This window comes from Falco punctatus (genome assembly GCF_963210335.1).
Source record: "Falco punctatus genome assembly, chromosome: 4".
In the NCBI taxonomy this organism is placed as follows: Eukaryota; Metazoa; Chordata; class Aves; order Falconiformes; family Falconidae; genus Falco; species Falco punctatus.
In genome coordinates this window covers 73,179,423-73,199,407 of record NC_137583.1, presented here as the reverse complement: position 1 = coordinate 73,199,407, position 19,985 = coordinate 73,179,423, and the positions used below count along the sequence as shown (strand labels likewise).

General features: G+C 42.1%; 1 protein-coding gene across 7 annotated transcripts in view; it reads right to left on the bottom strand.

Moving 5' to 3' along the window:
• CUBN (cubilin) overlaps window positions 1–18,203 on the bottom strand; it is a 151,446-nt gene extending 133,243 nt beyond the window's left edge. Inside the window, exons 1-13 of one of the 7 annotated variants that reach the window (XM_080386348.1) lie at window positions 18,067–18,203; window positions 16,810–17,024; window positions 13,146–13,421; window positions 12,862–12,991; window positions 12,411–12,503; window positions 11,371–11,409; window positions 10,488–10,589; window positions 9,449–9,552; window positions 5,700–5,826; window positions 4,071–4,239; window positions 3,170–3,301; window positions 1,946–2,041; window positions 1,270–1,391 (exon numbers count right to left, since the gene is read on the bottom strand). In XM_080386348.1, the coding sequence (XP_080242474.1) occupies window positions 1,270–1,391; window positions 1,946–2,041; window positions 3,170–3,301; window positions 4,071–4,239; window positions 5,700–5,826; window positions 9,449–9,552; window positions 10,488–10,589; window positions 11,371–11,409; window positions 12,411–12,503; window positions 12,862–12,991; window positions 13,146–13,421; window positions 16,810–16,925 (1,506 nt within the window). In that variant the 5' untranslated portion in view covers window positions 16,926–17,024; window positions 18,067–18,203. The other 6 variants (XM_080386347.1, XM_080386349.1, XM_080386351.1 and 3 more) reach the window with 6 other exon arrangements.
• Window positions 18,204–19,985: the final 1,782 nt, after the last annotated feature.

Below are 19,985 nucleotides of genomic sequence, written 5' to 3'. Positions count from 1 at the left end.
AGCCAAATATAGCTTTGCTGTTCTTCTGTTTTATTAGATGCTTCTGTAGTTCCAATATTGAAGTATCTGACTGTGTTATTATCTTTATGCAGTAGTTTGTAGCCATGATTGCCTATGGGTTTATGTTATATATTTAGGGGAAGATGTCATATCTTTTAATAGGCTGACTAAGATAAATAGTTTCTAGATAGTCAGAAAAAATAGATTACACCTGGGCACAAAGGGCCCTTTAAATATCTGAGTGAAAAGACAATAGGTATCCACAGAAGAGAGAGTGAGGAATGCTGAAAAAGGATAGGGTGGAGTGCAGGAGAGGGGATCATGTCCTTTCACACAGAAAATGGGAAAAGGGAAAGGTAATGTATAGAATCATAGAAACATTCAGGTTGGAAAAGACGATTAAGAACTATTAACCTAACACTACCAAGTCCATATCGTATGTCCCATTTCCCCCATGCTGCCCAAGATCATCAAAAGAAGGATATACCCAGACCAATGTGGACAAATGGGATCAGACTCTACTGGAACAACAAACGTACCATTTTTGAAAATCTCTCAAAAATCATCAGTGTAAATATCCTCCACACAGATTTATCAAAAACCACAGTTCTGCAGTGTGGACTTTCTTAAGCACAGCACACCTCACTGAGGAAGCCAAAAGGCCTTCACAGGGTCCACGCAGAAAAACTAAATAGTCACCGCGCATAAGAATAAATTCACACCACCAATCAGTAAAGGTCCAAAGCTCTCAGCCCAGCAGGAGTACAACCAATTCCCATGAAGCACCCTTTCCATACTCATATAAACAGCCTGAGACACCAGGGGGGCTCTCACAAGATCAGCCTAAGAACACTAACTGTACTGGATATTTACAGTATGAAGGCCAGCAGAGGCTGCTTTTGTTATCTTGGGTAATTCCTCCATGATCCAAGGTGGCAAATTACTTCTGTGTCCCACCAGGGACAGCCGTTCACCAGTTCTTCACCACCAGCACCAGCATCCCATCACTAGCCTGGGGTACCAGCTACAACCTTTCAGGTTCTCAGTGCCAAGATTGCTGCCTCTACTTTCAACACAAAGAAATGGCTTACATGCCCTGAAACTCATTTTGTTTTCCCCAGGTATATCCAGTCATCTCCCACTCCCCGCTGGCCTTGCCTCAATACCTTTAGTATGTCTGCACTCAGCTCTCCGTCTCACCAGTCTCCCTGTTGTTACTGGTTATAACTATCTAACAGTGTCATTAACTGCAAGGAGCCCAGCACTTACCAGGCACTGCCCATTGGCACAAGGGTTTTGCAGCTGACAGGTATCACTGAGAGCAGAACACCCGTGCGGCCCATATCCACTTCCAGTGTACCCAGATGTGCAGGAACAAAACGGTATTGGCCCTTGCGAGATGAGACAAGATACAGAAAGTAATATGGTCCTTGTTACAATGGCAATAACAATGACAGTAAAGGTCCCTGACATTCTGAAGCACAGCCTTTATAGAATTCTAACTTACTTCATCTATTGATACCTCCACTGGTCAGTGTCCACTTTGGCAATGGAAAGATCCCTAGTGTTGCTTTGCTATGGGTACCTGAGAGTCCAAGGTCACCCTCCAGGGAAGTGGTGGGAGTAGTCAAAGTGAATTTATGGAAAGGAGAATAGTACAAGCAGCTGAAATTGGAAAACCACATCAAAGAGAAATGGTGAAGATCTCCACATTTTTATGATGAAATGCGCTCTTTAGTGGAGCCTAAATCTATTTCTGTCAGTATTTGTGGAAAGGCCTGCTGGCTCCAGCTAACCTGTCTCTAAACTCCTTTGGGTGAGGCAAAACTGTGGAGAAGGAGCTGCAATCTAAATATGTTGCTATAAAGTAGGTTTAGCCTAACCAAACCCTCCCTGAGATTCACACTGGTATTACTCACAGTCCTTAAGAAAGGACACATCATACCTGAAGCTGAGGTACAAGTAGCCAAAGGATGGCACCCTCCATTATTTATTGAGCAGATATCAACCTGGGTACACGTTTGTCCATCTCCCTCATAACCTGTTCAGAGGTAAATCTCAGTTAGCCTGTAACAAACAATGTTCTCTGAGAATCGACAGCAAAACAATCATCTGGTGAGCAAAATAATCATTTATGGTGTAAAATCATAGCCTTCTGCAGTTAAAAAGTTGAGATAGGCGCAGGGATGGATTCTGATTGCAACTAAATCCTCCCACGATTTCAGGAAAAAGGTATATTAGTGCTAGCCAAATACATATGAGGTCGGTTCTCTCAGCCACCATGTCCTGCCCTCCCTATATATCTGCACCCAGCCAGCCCCAACCGCCTCCAGGCTTCCTGCTGCATGCCAGAGCTGCTCTTGGGTCCCAAACACAACATCCAGCTGCCCTCAGGAGGCTCAGCAGGACCAAGGCACTACAGCATGACTGCACAGCCAGAGCTGAGGTCCACTGCACTGCATCAGAACTTGCCTGAGGCCACAGGTGGTAGCCTCATCCTGCAGGGTGATGGCCTTTCAGCGCTCAGTAACTGAGACTGTTCACTACCTGCATTCTATTGCCATTTAAGTAGAAATCTAAAGGTCAATTTGAAACACTTTGCCCTGCTAGTACTTCTAGTATTGACAGCATGCATTTCATAAAGTATTTTAAATCATAAACCACAAATTATAAAGACGTAAGTCACAACTTCTGCTGCTTGACCTGTACTGCAGTAGAAACACTGCCTTCTTAGACAGCATTCAGAGCATGACAATTATCAAGGTCTTTTTTAAGACAGACAATACAGCTGATTTATGGCACACAGGATATCCTTTCAATTAATACAGACAGTAATTACTCAATCCTTGTTTCCATTAACGATGTTATAAAGGAAGTACCTCATCAAATCAAGGCTCTAACACTGAAAAGGGCTACCTAGTACAGGAGAAACTCATTTCAGAGAATCATCATTAGACACATACTCCGCAAAACGTTCATTAATAGCTGAAGCAGTCTGAATAAACTTGGACTCTGCGTTCTGTATTAAAGTCTTGTTTTGTGTATGTAATACTTTACACAAACCCGATCTTCAGCTTCTTAAGTCTACCACAGAACAGGACCAGATGTGTTGAATCTTGTTTTTTTAAGCCTTTCCATAGTTTTAGCAACAAAAAAAAATCCATTCTACCTGGTGGACAGAGCCCACAGTGGAAGGATCCCATTGTGTTAATACATTGAACCATTGGTGCTGTTGAGCAGCCTCCATTATTACTTTCACATTCATCAATGTCTTGGCAACTGTAGCCATTTCCTTGCCAGCCTAAAAAGAAGCAGAGGGAAGACTTTAAAATAGAAAATCCCTGGCCTTTTCATTTTCTTCTTAGACCAGATCTTTTCACAAAGCAGAAAAATATGACTTCTGAATTTCACTTCATTAACACAAGAGAAGACCTGTCCCTCTCATAACTGATGAGAATTAATACTGGTCTGCTAAATAGGTTACAAACACAACAGGGTGGAGATGAGTGTGCAAGAATGTTTTATTTTAACTGTATTCTGGGTATTCCAGAACCAAACACGCTTTAACCTAAAGAGGAGGCAGTTCTTGTCTAGTGCATACATGTACAATTTGCAGCAAAGCTTTATTGTAAGTCTGGTTAAATACTTCAAGTACTCCCCCTATACACATCACCCACCCAACTCAGGAAGAGGAATCACAGGTTATATGGCTCGAGGGGACAATTAGATTTTTATATTGCCTTAGGACAGTGAGCATAAGGATAGGAAATTATTGCACACCTATTACATGAAGGTTATAGACATGATGGACATAAATGTACCGAAGGACATGAGGGTACATCAGACCTAATTAGATGCTCAGTTTAGGATGTGGTAAATCATGCATTAGATTACTGCCTGTGTTACCTAGATAATACATAACCTGCAGGCATTTGTTCTCTAGAACACAGACCAAAGCATTTCATGGAGTCGCTCTCATGTAGATTCTATGCCTGCACTCATGACATACAGGCAGGCAGTACTACCTACTGCCACCCCCTCCCATCTGAGGGCACGGAAGGATGTGATACCTGTGGGGCAGGGACCACATGAGTAGGAGCCTGGTGTGTTGTAGCATTGCACAAGCGGGTTCTGTGAACATGGACGATTAGGGAGGCTGCATTCGTCTATATCAGCACTGCAGGCAGAGCTGCCAGGAGGGGACATCCATCCAGTGTCACAGATACAGCGGTACTTGGGCTGCCACAGCAAACATCACATTACATATTTAAGGCAGTTAGAACAGTCAAGAAAAGGGCAGGAGGAGTTCATTTTATAAAACGTCTTTTAAACTACAGCAAGAAAGCTCTCAGAGCATTACATGGTTTGCACACTGTTTTTAAGTTGCTTCAGTAGTTTTCTCAGTCTATTTCTTCCTCTGAATTTACCTATTTAGATCATGGAAGCAACAATAGGCTCATTCATTATGTTCATAAAAGAAACCTGTACTTTAGCCCAAAGCTCCCAGAGAAAATGAGCAGCAATTATGATTTGTACATAAACATAATTAAAAGTCATCAACTTGCTTCGTAACCAGGGTAAACAGATCAATGTAAGCAACCTGAAATCAGCCTGGCTGTACACTTCTAAGCAAACTGTTCAGTAATCTGTGGAACGTGCAGCAGTGACATTAAATTGCAAATATACATTTTCTTTGAGGAAAACTATTTTCTCTCTAGTAAACTTTACTAATGGCCAGATTTCAGCATTTATTTAGCTTTGGTCCAATTAAAGCTAGTGGGAGCTTTATTGTTGACTGTCACAGGAGCACACACTGTTAATACAAGACTGAACCCTTTTGAAAAGCTTTCTCCACAAAAAATGGGCAGAAAACAAGTGATGAGTTGTGAAAACTTGTACAAATTGAGCAAAGAAATTATTTTATAGTATAGCACAAAGAATATGTGGTGTGTCTGGATCGTTGCATAGGTGTATAGGAGTGTTATAAGCAGCGCAGGCTTGGCAGGGTAGTTTTGGAGGGCTGTTCTAGGTGGAAAGAGCCACAGCTGGCATTTTCCTTATGTCCCTTTGGAGTGAACAACCTGTACCCAGATTCTCTCCCAAAAAGAATGAGCTGGCTTGCTCCAGAAGACCGTTCAAGTGTATGCCAGCATCCAGCCAGTGCAGACACTTAGAGAGCTTGGGCCTGGAATCAGAGACCAAGTTCAAGTGACAATGAGGGGCACCAAAGATGATCAGCAGCCACCCAGCTGCTACGCAGCCCTGGCAGCTCCCAGGCCACTGACAGTAATGTTCTACATGTATGCCTTTTCCCAGGGAAAACAAGATTCACCATGTTTGTCTGTCCTTAACCATTTAGGTAATGAAATATTCCAGCAACTCAGAACTTCACAAATAATGAACAGTAAGAATATTATGCTTCAAGTAAGACTTTGACTTATTCAAAGAAAATTCCTAAGCTCCCCGTGGATGTAGTAGTAGTAGTGGTGATACTGTGACAAGTAATTCTAACAAGACACAAGGTGTTTTCAATTCTTTCTGCTGTCCTTGGGACAACAGAGAGGTTAGATTATGTTACACAATGGCATTTCTCGCTGTTTTTCAGCAGCAGTGTGCACTACACAGTTCTGTGGTACTCAGTATTAGTTGTCGCTTTTTTATGCTATGCTGTATAATGAGACTTGTATGTTGTTCCTTACCTTGTTGGGCTGATCCCTGTCTGCATCTATGCAGATGCCATGCCCACAGAGCATCTGAGATCCTCCCTGGCAGTCATCAAACTTCAAGGCACAGTGAGACCCATAGGTTTCTGGAGTACAGGAGCAGCTAATGGTGAAAGCAGACAGAAAAATCAAAATGTCTTTATATAACTGTCACAGATCCCATATTGCCATAGTAAGAGGTTATTCCCCACTCTTATTTATGTGGTGTTCCTATTCAGCTATACTGACAATCCCATTAATAATCATGTATTTTCATTCTATGGCAAGAGAAGCAAAGTCAGAACAGAGGCAAGGCTCTTGTTCAGCAGAGACTCAACGGTCAAGTGGGACTTGCGCATATCCATGACTGAGCCTATGGGAGAATCCACAGCCTTTTGTTAGATTCATAAGCGCAAATCCAGAAAAAAAGAAATGTCTACTATGAGACTTCAGCAGAATATGAGCCTAGAAAACTCCATTTCAGTCGAAGAGCACCTAAATTTTGTGTTTCAGTTTATGACCCTCATATGATGCCAAGTGTCTAAAACCCTAACTCGAGCAACATGCAGAAATGCCATGTCTGGCCTGTCTCAGGGAGAGGGGTACCTTCACCCCCACATCTTAACATCTCAGCAGCTGTCTCAGCAGCAGCCCAGCTTTCAGGTAAGTGTGGTGGTCAGGAGGAGGCATTTGGTGCTGATGGGGTGGGAAGAACAAAGCAGTGGGCTGAAGTGAGGCATTCTGCTGGGGGGATCTGGATTGCAGGCTGCCAGCTGCATCATGTTGCTATTTACAGGGCACACCTTAGTCACAGCACTGTACACATGTGGTGGAACCGAAATAGGGAACTTCTAAACCATCAGGTAACATTTCCCTTTTCTCTGACCTTTATTTCCACATAGACCAAATCTGAGGATGTGAAATACAACTAAAAGGGACCTAAACCTTGCAGAAAGCCTCCTGTAAGTTCACTAGCTTTTTATTAAAATGATAGTCAGATACTTCTTCGGATGCAAGTTACATGCTGCCGTGTCTGCTCCTCACGGAGACATATGGCAGGTACACACCCTTCTTGCATTGCTTTTAAGCTGGCTAATGGCAATCTCTGTAAAAGCATTTATCTGCAGAATTTGAATCAGGGTATTCCAGTGCAGCTGATCTGGACCTTGGAGCAATTTATTAATAAGCCGCTACTGTCCCTGTCAGTATCACATGCTCAATTGAAATAGCAGTGTGATAAGCCAATTGCAGGCAACTAAATGCTGCACCCAGGACAAGCAACCCACATGAACTCAGGCTTAAAGAATCACAGTAGCTTAATGCTTAACTGCAGTCTGCAGTACTGTAAGACAGCAAGTTCATTATTGTAAGAGACAGCACACAGACCAACACCATCCTGCCAGTGCATTAGCTCAACCTGGGCAAGCACAGAGGCAACAGGTCAGGGAACCAGATCGCCTTTGTATGTTCAAAGTACATTCAGAGCCTCATGTTCAACTCCAAAGGACACAGCAAGGCAATTTGACTGGCTCCGAAGCAGGACAATGGCACTGTCTCCTGCCTAGTCTGGCAAAGATTAATCTGCTCCCATCTGAAGTTGCTCAGAGAACAGTTTCAAGAAGTAGGTCACACCACAAGGAGCTTCAGCCAAATTGCAACGCACTGCTGCTCGGCACTGCCCTGCTTCTCTCCCATTGCTGATGGCACGTTGTGATGAGGCCCCATTATTCTGGTTCTCACACAAAAGTCTGATAGACTTGGGGACTCTCACAGCCTTTCATCCAAATGACGCAATGTCCCCTTACAGTCCTGATTCAGGAAGGTATTTCCTGAATACCCACTCTTTTCCCTCACACTTCAGTGCTTTCCCAAATTACGGCTTGATGCATGCAGGTAAAGAATCTGAATCGGGAGCGAAGACTGCGTTATGCTCCACTTCACAGTACCTAATCCAGTACTGCCCTTCACCTGGTGTTATCTCTTAAGGCTATGGAAAGTTAAACATCACCCTTTTCTTTATCTGCAGTCCATACTGCTGTATATAACTACACCAGAGCAGGAGTGGGGTGACCTGGGTTGCTGGGTCCCAGAAAATTTAGCAGCAATGTTCTTAAGAGTTGTTGAAAAGAGCCAGGTCACACTACCTGGGGATGGATTTAACATCAGGGGAGCACTCAGAAATAAGTAAGCCGGTATGTGAAGGGAGACTGTGAAGACAATACAATGGAGTAGGGGAAAGGATTAAACAATAATACCGAGGGTGTAATGCAAAAGCAGTAATATTAAGATTTGGGTGACTTATAGAGAGGTCTTAGTTCCTTTCAGGAAGCATTGATTCAGCAAGTACCAAGCAGGGCAAGAATTACATTGGGGAAGAAACTTACAGGAATCATGACTGTACTAACACAACGACAACACTTGTGAGAATGGCAGAGGGTTTGTCCTCTCAAACCTTAATTTAGTCACACACCTATACATCACATCTCTGAGCTCGTTAAGAAACAACAAGTAAAGGCAGGCTGCTTTGTGTGTTGTTTCCTCAACAAAAGTCTGTATTGGGGTAGCTGCAGGCAAGCTAGAAACATCCTTTAAAATCAAAGGAAAGCTGGCAGGAAGCATCATGTACCAGTGACACCTCAGCAGGCTCAGTGTTAATGCTGAAGCGTGAGGAGCACTGCAGAACTTCCCTTGTGTGACATTCTTCCAAGAACTGACAAAGCACTATAAACCAGTGTTACACCAAGCAAATATTTGTGGGGGCCAAGGTTTTCACGCTGAAGCAGAGACAAAATGCTTTGCAGAAAGCTGTGGCACGCTCTCCAGCCTGCTCGTTCCCATTGCACAGGGGTAGCTTTGTATTATATCTGAAAGTTATTTATATACCAGATTGTTTGACATTTTGGAAAATCAGACACAGAACATTCAGGATGGCTTGCCCTGTAAACAAGAGCATGTTTCCTAAGGAGCTGGGCACAGCCAGAAAAGAATATGCTCCAGGGACCTCATGTCTATGGGAGCCCACAACACAGAGAGCCTCCTGGCCACCCGCTGCAGACAGCATTTCTCCTCCCTTCGTGCCTGGCAGCACTGTGCATTGCTTGCTCTGCTACAGTATCAGCAGTGCCTCTATTTCTGGAGGAGCTGAAGGCATTTCTCAGTTATGCAGTGTGCTGGGAATGCCAATGATCAAGGGTGCCCATATATTCAAGAGGTTTCCAACAACTCAAAACCTTTGCTGGGCCAAAGCTGTTCACTCCTTCATCTCCTCGTTCCCTTTGGTCTCAAGGGGTGGGTGATAATGGAAGGAAGATAACATGGCTGTGCTAGATGGGCACATTGGTGAGTGCTGGTTACAGACCAGCATGCTGCATGTCACCACGCCATCTACATCCCACGGTGCAGCAAATTTCCATTAAAGCATCTGCACCTACAACAGAGGGTTGTAGGGTCACTGGAACCAGTCTCCAGTTGGCAGCCCTTTTCCCCAGAATGGTCATATGACAAACCTGGTTCTTGCTGCTCTTCTTATGCCAAAGCAGGCAATGGCTTCGGAGGGCCTTCTGTGTCTGTGGTGGGCTCGGTGTATGGTGTATTAAGGATTTTATGTTCTCTCAGACTGAAAGGGATGATAGTGCATCGATACTAAACAGACTTACTCCTAGCACTTGTGTTGCAGGTGTGATATGGGGTACAAAAATTGCTGAGTATTTTACATAAGGTTTTTGTGTCTAGTTTTGAAAAGTTACCTGTAGCTGCCTGGTGTGTTCACACAAGTGGCTCCATTCTGGCAGCCTAACGCTGTTCCAGCATAAATCTGGCATTCATTAACATCCACTGAACACAGGCGGCCCTAAGATGAAATGGAAAACCAGTTTATTTTCCAAATAACTGAGAAATTAAGCAAACCATGGAGCTAATGTTTAATATAGTTTCCAAAGATATATAAACCATGGGCTGCTATCAACACAGCTTCCCTTATGAAACATTATAACAAAACTCTATTTTTCAGCTGTGTTTTTGTGACCCTGGTTATCAGTCAGATGGGGGATAAAATATTTCAGATGTTTGTACAAAGCATATGGACAGCATAGTACTGTCATCCCCCCTACTTTCCAACTTGCTGGCAAAAGGCTCAGAAGACTTACTTTCAAACAGTTTCTGTCAGGAGATGCTGTTTTATTAAGACTGAAAGTAGAGCAATTGTGATCCAAATCTTGCTCGGATAACTTTAAAGTTGAGAGCCTTTGAGAAGAAGATACAACTTCTCTATCTCTAGTGCGTGTAGCAGCACCACTGAAGCCTTTGCCAGTAAAGTCTTTGGTTTTAAAAAACTCAGAACAGGACTGATTACTTACATCCCCCTGTGTCTTATTTGTTTGAGTGTGAATAAATATCCTTCCCTTTCCCCATTCTCTGTCTATCCTTGCATAAGATCAACAGGAAGGCATGCAGTTCAGTTCACTGCTCAGCAAAAACCAACGACTAATTCTCCGCTGTGGGAACTGCCAAGCATTGCTGGCTTTGTGGGCCATCACCCCTGTGTAACAGTGCAGGGTGTGGGCCAATGGTTTGGGGTTCATTTCTTTGGTATATATTGATATTGTTGAGAAGCAAATGTGTTGTCCTTCAACCAAACAGTAGCCGTGATACTGCTGTTTTGCTGTTCAGTATATCCCATTCTGCCCTGAGCAACCTTAAAATGCTATGTTTCATCACAATTACAGCGTCAGGTGTATCCTCACAGTTAAAATACATGGTCCATGTTCAAGGAGGCTAAAGACTCACCTGCCAGTTGCTGGGGCAGAGGCAAAAGAAACCATCCAGTGAGTTTACACAGGTCCCTGAGTTTTCACAGGGGTTACTACTGCAGGCTTTCCCCTGGAGAGCCTGCAACCCAGGAAAAGAGCAGAAGATGAGGTTCCTGCTTATTTGGTGTTCCATTACCATTTATTCTCAAGTAAAACTTTTTCCCCTCCCCCCGCCATTCTTTCTCGGATTCCCTCCCTGCCCCCACCCCCTTTTTTTTCCCCAGCAAGGTTGATTTGTATAGGTTTTGAGCTATTCTGCTTATCCCTGTACAAAATAATGACTAATACAATTGGTCTTACACAGAATGGCCAGCTACAAGAACTAGAATGGCAAAAGCCATGCAAGAAGTAAATATTAACAGCGACATAGGCCACAGGCTATGAGTCTAGATGGAGGATTATCTGTCTTCTCGATTCCATGGGTGACTCATCTGACAACTGCTTTTACTGGCAGCTGTAGCTGTGGCTTGTGACAAGCTCAGTGTAGAAGCGGGTGACTGTTGAAAATCAGCTATTTCCAGTGCAATATGAAATCCAGTTTGAATCCTCCAGTCTTCACCTTGACAGATTAGTGAAGGAAGAGTTTACTTCTCCTTGGTATCTAGTTGTTGTTCTTAAGTCTACAACTGTTTTTCCTTTAAGGATGCAAGCTCCTGCACTGTTTATATTTTGTAAGGCGCATTTCACCTCCTCCACAAATCTTGGGAGTTTTTTTACCTCCTGTTACCAAAATAAAGTTTTCCTGAATAATACAGGAGAGGAAAGAAATAATTCAGCTATTTAATCATTGTAACCTCACTTTATTTACTTGGGGCAGTGTTTTTCTTTTTTGATGTCTAGTTTGCTTCCCATTTACTCACCTGCTCTAATCTTTGAAGTTTGTTATCAAGACTCACGATCTGCAAGAGAAATGCAAATTGCATTGTGCTTGGTATGACAGTGATCACAGAAGCATGTACTGGATGCTGGTAGACGAACAAAATACTTTCTTAAAAGAAAAAAATTATATCTGGTATGTGAAACCAGGTGACAATCAGGTTCAAATCAGGCCCATCCACTGGGATTTTGGTGGTTTAGGCTGTTCAGAAAATGACAGCTTAAATATGTCCCAGTTTGGCTCCAAAGAACAAGACTCAGTCTTGTGAAGATGTATTCAGGTGCTCAACATTCAGAATGTAAATATTCCAGCAGGACTGTTTGGGTGCTTGCAAGCATGCAAAGGATGGAGGTCTGAGGCAGCACACCAAAAGCCAAGAATAGGCTCACCATGTCTCAGTGGGTTACAACCACTAACAGCAAGCTGAAACTGAACCAGGGAATATGACGGATACGTAGTAGCACAATTTCCCTAAAGGGAGGTCTCTTAGGCTATAAAATATTTTCCTGTAAGGAACCTGGAGCAACACTATAACAAAAGACACTTAAACTAAGTCAGACAAAGATTTCAAAACTTTTTGTTGGACAAAAATCTTCACTAGCGGGGAAGAGACAAAACTACTGCATAGGTCTTTTCTTTCCACTGCCAACCCCTACAGCCCATTTCACCTATGGAATGGAATGTCTGTGTAACAACTTTAAGAACATATACGGCCCATTTCCTGAATTTAGTGGGATTTCACTTCCATGAATATTAGAGTATATAGACCATACAGATGTTGACAGTGAACAAAAGCAGCATCCTGGTAACTGGAAATTATAGGATTTAGAGGAATTATTTTTATTGTCTCCAGAGTTACTGAATAAGTATCTCAACATTAAACACAGACCGAGCTGATATCAAATATGGACTCTGCCCCAGTTCTCTGGAGTCCCAAAACATTGAAATGAATCAGGTAACAATGTTAATCTGAGGAATGGAAAACTGAATGCTGGAGGAGGGTAACATGAGGGTATGGCTTACCTGGGAGGTCAGCAGAGCAACCTGCTGGGACACGTTCTGAGAGGCACCATTAGCTCTTTTAAGTTCTCGAATCTCCGCGTTATTTTCTCTCACCTAAATTTAAACAGAGATGAAGTGAAACAAGCTTGACTTTTTCAAGAGCTTACAAATGTAAACAAGCTTTGCTTTTTCAGAAGCTTAGGAAAGTTTCAGTCTTGCTTAACTTTAGTATTATAAAGTCCACTTAAATAGAGCTCTGTTACATATACAGTTTTGTCTTTTAATTATTTGCTGAAATGGCATGATTACAACTCTGCAACAGCTTACTTTCATATTAGAGTACTCGCACAGAGAATATAAAATAACCACCATACAAAACACATCAAAAATTTGCTAAGACAAATCCTGGAGACAAACAATTAACGTGCAAAACTGAAAATGAAAACATATTAAAGAAAAGTAACTATATCACCTGACTAAAAAGTTCTGCGAGGTCTTCTTCATTGATTTTTATTTTCCCCAGTAGTCCAGTTCTAAATTCAATATTTTTGCTGGAGCCAGCATAGAACACTAAATTACCCTGCTCTGAGGACAAACGAGGCCTGTTGTGTTAGAGAAAAAACAAAGAGATCATTTAGTTACAGATATCTGCCAAAGGGTATGGAAAATAGAGCTGCAGTAAAGCCATTCTGTTCTCGTTACTGGCACTTAGAAGCCGCCATATGAACAAATGCACTTGCAAGCAATGGTACTTACTGCTTGTCATAAATGGTTCTTTTCTGTCTCTTTTTTTCATGGTGGTTTGGTTCACAGCTTAATCCAGTAAGTAATAATAACACAAGTAAAAGCCCAGGAGCAGGAGCAGCAGCAGCCCAAAGCATTGCTCTCTTCCAGCTCTCCTGTGTTTGAAGTGAAACCTCCAGTGCTGAATTGTACTTTTGCAAGCCCAGGTGCCCTTTGCTCTCAGCTCTTGATTCACAAGGTGCCCATTCTGCTGTCTTGTCTTGCAAGGGTGAACTTTCTGTCAGGTATCTTAATTAAAGATTGACAGCATTCAAATCCTCTATAGACGTTAAATGCATTTTTCTCTTTTTGCCTTTCGGTAGCTTTGAAATATCATTAATTGAAATCTGCCTCTATTTTATCATTATGTTTGACCTTTGTACAGCTGAGCACCCCTGTGTCTCAGAGCACCTAGTAATCTGCAGCTGGCTACTGCAGGAACAGCTTGCTCTCCGCACACGATGCGCAACATGGGCAAAGGAAAAACTATCAGGCAGCACTAAAGGACCTAAATTGTTACCAAAAAAACCCAACCCCAACTCCACAAATAAAACCCAAAGTGGCTGGCAAGGAATATTTTTATTGAAAGAGAAGCTTCCAGGCAGTAATTTGTTGGGCAGATGACAAACAAGTTAGCAGTACCAAAGAGCATCCCATGGATTACAACAGCAGCAAAATTCAATTTTAACCAAATATGGTTGCTCTGACTCAAGGATGACTCAGTCCCCAGATGCTGGGGAGATGATCACACACAAAGGGGACTGTATTTTGTTTGGCATGTGTAGGCTGTCTTCACTGCACACACTAGGGCTCCCAAATTCAGGGCCAGCCATAGACAATGCAAAAGACCAAGGAAGAATTCAAAGGAGGCTCAAAAGTAATTGCAAAAAATGAATATGTTTTGAGAGCCAACATTTTAATCTTGACCCCATTTTCCTCTACCCTTCAGCAGTACCTCATAGCCTTCTCAACAGAAGTGTCCCACCCAGATGCTTGTCAGTACTTGTCTCTGAGGCCCAAGCTGTTGCTGCTGGAAACCATGAGAGTCCACATCCCACCTCCCCTTTGCTTTTGTCAGTCTCCCTATTGCCCTTGCACAAGGCTTTGCTGTGCTTTACTCTCCCTGCTCAGGGGAGCTTTGTGTATGTTTTCCTTCCTCATGCTAGGAGCTACCTGAACCTGCAGGCCCACCACCGTTCTTTTTGATTATCCATTTTGCTTAGTAGACAACTCATCCAGATTACTCGCATTCCAAAACTCTACTGACAAAGAGAGTAGCAACAGTTGTAACTGCTCTTGCTTGAAGATAACAGTAGTCACCACCTCACTGATGCTTTAAGCCCCAGACCGTCCCGGAGGCCAGAGAGCTCCTGCACTTCCTAACCCTGTCCAGCCTTCTTTTCTGCTCCAGCTTGCACTTGTCACCCGCACATGTCCCACAGACAATGCAGGACATGCCCTGGGGCTGGGGGGTTGAATGAACTCTACAGCTTTTACAGACAGAAATGTTTTGAGGTCAAAGCACCCTGTAAAGAGACTGGATGTGGTGACAAAAAAGACTCGTGTCACCTCAAAAAGAGACAGATGTGGACTGTAAAAATGAATATGAAGTCAGGACACCTAAGGTTGGTGGTGCTGCTGCTAACTTGATCTTTACTGTGAATACCTATAATGTTTGAGACTGTATCAGCTGCATTCCACCACCTCCACCTAGATTTTTATTACATTTTATTATCTGTGGTTTTAGAAACTTCTCTGAGAATTCAGAACAGCGTGAGCCTGCTGGCCACCTTTCCTGGGCTCAGACTGTGATCCAGGTAACCCAGCAGTTACTGCTGCTGCCTACAGATCTGGAAGGGCAGAGGTGAACCTCCTGAACTCACACCAGACAGCCCATCCCACATGGCTACTAGTGCAGTAGCAGCAGCTCAACTCTGTGGATGTTCACCTGCTCCACAGCAGCCTGTGGCCTCCAGCTGTTGCTGCCGGAACAGAGGAACATGAAGAGGAGTTTCCATGTTTTGTCCTTTACCATCATAGGGGATAATGTTTACATGAAAATACAGAATTGTATCCTCAGTCGTTGAAAACTGTCACTGCTCCAGTCAATCCAAATGAGCTATGGATTTCACACGAGCTGAGAATCTGTCTCCATGTTGGTTTTTTTAATTCACCATTATGCTCTTTGCTCTGAACTATTCAGGAAGAGCAGAGCATAGACAAATTACTGATGTTTCTGTCTAGTCAACCGGACACCTTCTGCCTCTAGGTATCCTAGTACTGTCCATTAAACTAGTGCTCTCTAACATTCTTCATGTCAGTTCTGATGTCTGTTTGGGGCTTTTTTGCTGGTTTGGTTTGGGTTTTGTACTGAGTTTTTACAACTTGTCAGTTCAGCATCAAGGTGAAGAAACTACGGGTCAACCAAACCTGTACTACTTATGTATGCATTCAGCCAGCCTGCTACTTCAAAGACTTTCTCTCACAAAGTCCATTGTATGCTGACAGTTTTCAGCCTGGACTTCAGCTGTGACCCACAAAATCCTTCCTTTTCTCTATTCACTTCTTTCGCATACTCAGTATGTATTGCCCCTCTCTGGTGCCTGTTAATCCTTATTTCAAGCTTTCCTTTCCAACTAATTAACTCTGATATACCAAATGGCCAATGAGAATAAACCATAGAGGATGGGGAGAAAGCTGTTAATGCAAGGAGGAAAAAGAAATGCACCTTGTCTGCCTGCAAGCTTTATAGCTTAGAAAAAAAGTTGACCTGAAAACCAGGTAACTTTGACTATGCACTGATTATAGGATGGAAAGAGAGCTCTGGACATCTAAACTTTGCATGACACTATTTTCCACTTAATTAGACCTTCCAGATTTTAGTTAATTACACTCTATTCCTAATGAGTGTAAACCTTAGGCTGGCCAAGCTGGGAAATCTATAAACCATCTTAAGGAGAAAAAAGCAGGTTCACACCTTTTAATTTTACTGAAACATACTGGACTGAGACATCATTTTTGAAAGAACAGAGCAGAAAACCTGCAAATATCTGGCATAAGAATAGGGGCTGTTCTTTCTGACAAGAACTGGCATGAACTACTCCTCCTGGGAGAGATCATTCATTACCTTACCGACATAATGGCTGAGGAAATACCTCTAGAGTATAGGTTGCGCACAGATTTGGCAGGAAGTAATGGAGCATTTGTTTCTAATTCTGATTGAAGTTCATCCTTACTAGCAGGGACTACAATTTACCACCATCTTGTGTAGCTGTGTGAAATGAAATGGTGATATCCCTCTACTTCTCTAGCAGTATGTGCCTGCAATGGAAAGAAGACAGGAGTCGACTCAGATTATCGCCAAAAATTCAATACGCGTTAATTGCGCCTAGAAAGTCAACTCAGATGCAGAGACATGACACAAATCTGTGACAATGGTCCCCTTCTGTATGGGGGAAAGGGCAACTATTGGTGTGAATCCCAACCTGGCTAATAATTTAATGGAAGACTAATAGATAATTCTTTTGTTCTACAGATGCAAAAGAGATCCCCGCTATTCAATGTTATGAATTAAATATTTGAAATAATCATAAATCCAGCCCCGTCACTGGTTTAATCCTGAGTAGTGCACGTTTACCTGCGTTTTCCCTCAGCTGAGGTCATGTCTCTCAGTACTTCCATCTTCACTTTCCTGGATCCTCTTTCATCTCTCCTCTTTCTAATATTCCAGTGTTCCAAAGTGACACATAACATATGAAGCAGTACTGTCACCTCCACGGTACGTATGTGCAAATTGCTGGTGTAAACAATGTTCTGTATCAAATTCAGCTCTTTCTGTGTGTCCCTGCAGCTCTGAGACAATCAAGCACTAAGCTGGTATCAGGCCCTACACAGAGAATCAACAACCACAAAGTTTACAAGAAGCAGGGGTGACTGAAAAATAACATTCCTCTTTCTGTCCCTTACCTATAACTATCCATCATCACTTCCCTCCTTTTCTTCACATGGCTGGAGAGCTTTATGGCTGCAGCACCTTCCCCAGGGCAGCTGCAAGCCTCCATTTCCCACACCACTTCTTAAGGATTTCTTTTACTTTCAGCATACTGCCCTCTGACACCTGCTTAAGATTTTGCTCCCTCAACAGAGTTGAAGTTAATAAGTTACCTGCTGATGAAGTTAAACTAACTGTCCAGGAAATCCAGGTTTTCCATTTTTAATAGCAAATAGCAAAGATATGAGCTTTGATGTATTTAGCTACTTCAACTGGAACTGATCTACTGTCTCAAGTCTACCTAGGTTACTTAATATATAACTGCCTTCATCGTGATAAAGTTTTTTAATTGCATTATGAGACTCGTATTTCAGTTCCTCTTTTCCTGATTTTTCTTCCTACACATTATTTCTACTAACTACCAACCACTTTGATGCTTCCTATTTTCTGTTTCATTTTTTCTAAAATTTTCAGTCAGTTACATTGGCTTTGTTCTTTTCTATTATTCCAGTCCTTTTAGCACATTCTAATTGCTAAATTAATGATTGTTGTTAAAGCAATGTACACTGGAGTTATTTTTAGGGACTCCATTTGCACAGCCACCGTTCTCCACTACTAACCCTAAAGCCATGAATGGACTTGGCTGCACAACCTCCCTCAGACTCATTCTATTCTGTACTGTTGGCTTCATATAGAGGCTTAGATCTGAGCCAAGTCCACAAATCATCTGCTGTGTATTGATGCTGTGATCACAAATATTGGCATTCTGTCACCATACAAATATAAGGAAGTAGGAGTGGTCAAACTGGGTTAGAAAAAGATTGACTACCCTGTCTCCAACAGTGACCAAGAGCAGGTAGTTAGGAAACGAAGGATACATGAAGGGGCAAACACATACAGTACCTCTCCTAGGTACTTTCTCAGCCTCCATTTTATTTGTAGCTTGGGAACTTCTTCTGCCAGAAGGCTATTACTCAGTAGTCTCAAAGGATTTTTCTTCCATGAACTTGTCCTGTCTTCTCCCTCTCTCCATGCTTCACCTTACAACACATGCACAATGAATAAGTAATGCCACATTGTAAGCAAGATCAATACACAGTCAAAATGCCACTCAGAAATACTAATTCTCAATAGAATCCCATTTTTAAGTGTAAAATTTATAAACAGAATGGGATTAGTTTTTTTAAAAAAAATATATATTGGGCAAATATTTGAACTAATCAGAACTACTTGTTACTGTCTAGGTGTGAGACAATACAGCAGCAGCAATGTGCTTGCTTCCAAATGCTGGGCCGTAATTTAAAAATGTTTGAGTTACAATGCTCAGTGCATGGACAAAAGGACAAGACCAGCATGCTCTCAATGAAGCTGGGGATTTCAGGAGGTACTCCTGTATTTAAAATCAGAGATGCTTCCCACTGGAGAAGATTTTAGGGACTTTTTTTCTGCAGTTTTCTGAATCCCAGTGAAGGGTACCTAACTAGAGTGGCCACCTGAAACTCCCTCCAACGACCCTCTCTCGCTAAAAGTGGTGTATTCCACTCAATTTTAGCCCTTCCAACTCTTGCTTCTTGCTTCATCAGAGCTCTTACCAAGAGATCCCTTGTCCACGCTTCCTCCAACTGTCAAAAGGACCAGGTGGAAGAAAGTAAAAGAAAACCACCCAGTTGTCTTGCCTTCACAAGTGGCTGCCTAGTCATCTCAGGCCACATACTTCTTTTCTTCAACAGCTATATAAATTCCCCAAACCTTGTAATCAGCTAAAGATAAAAATAACACATATCTCTTCATGCTCTTCATAATAACATTTAAATTGACATACTATCATTACTTAGTATTTCATTTTCCCTGGTGTCTTAAATATCAGTGATCTATTTAAACAAGTTGTTACTAAACAAGCATAAACTTCCCCTAATGAGGCTTTAACACTAGAATATTCATGTTTCCACAGGCAAAAGGAAAATGGTTACTGGAATTCATTTGGGGCTCTATGCCTAGTTTATTACACTTTCACATTATTTTTTCTCAGATATTTCTTTGACCACTTCTACTTTATACACTATTTAAGACTGCCCAGAAATGCTTAGTATTCTTAACAAATTATTATTTTGTCGCCTCCAAATCTTTACTCATATTCTTTAAACACCGTGCAGAAAAAACGTACAGACAGCACCTAAGTCTTTCCAAGTATCTAAAGAGGCAAAATATACTAAATTGCTAAGGACAAGAAATATAATTCACTATCTATACAAAAAGCCAGCAGTGTTAAACCTCAGTATGAACAGCAAGCAAATAGAACAGAGAAATCAAATGGTGAGCTAAGAACAAGTTCATTCTTGGTACGTAACAAGTATTTGCTACATTTTCTATTTATTTTAGAAATGTGTGACAACTGCTAAAGCAGAACTGTACAGTCATTGAAGCACTGGATCTGTTCAGATTTCTGTTGAGATGTCTCTTTAGAAAATAAAATGGGCTTATCTATGATTAAGTTTATGACATACGATAGTGTTATCATAGATCAATGTTTTTCCAGCCTGTAACGCACAGATTCCTGACGATTCTTACTCCTACAAGGGTCAGCAAAAGATGAGATGATAAAGGCTGCGGGTAGGAGCCTTATATTCACTGCATGGAAGAAGGCACCTCCACTGAAAAATTTTGAATTCATGTATCAAAACATATTCAAACCCACTGCATTAAATGGTATTTTAGTAACTTCACATGTTCTAGAAGAAACAGTATAGGGAATCCCTAGATCAACTCAGGTGAAAACAAGTTTGCGTCGGTAAGACAGTAAGGCAACGGGCAAGCTTCCAAAC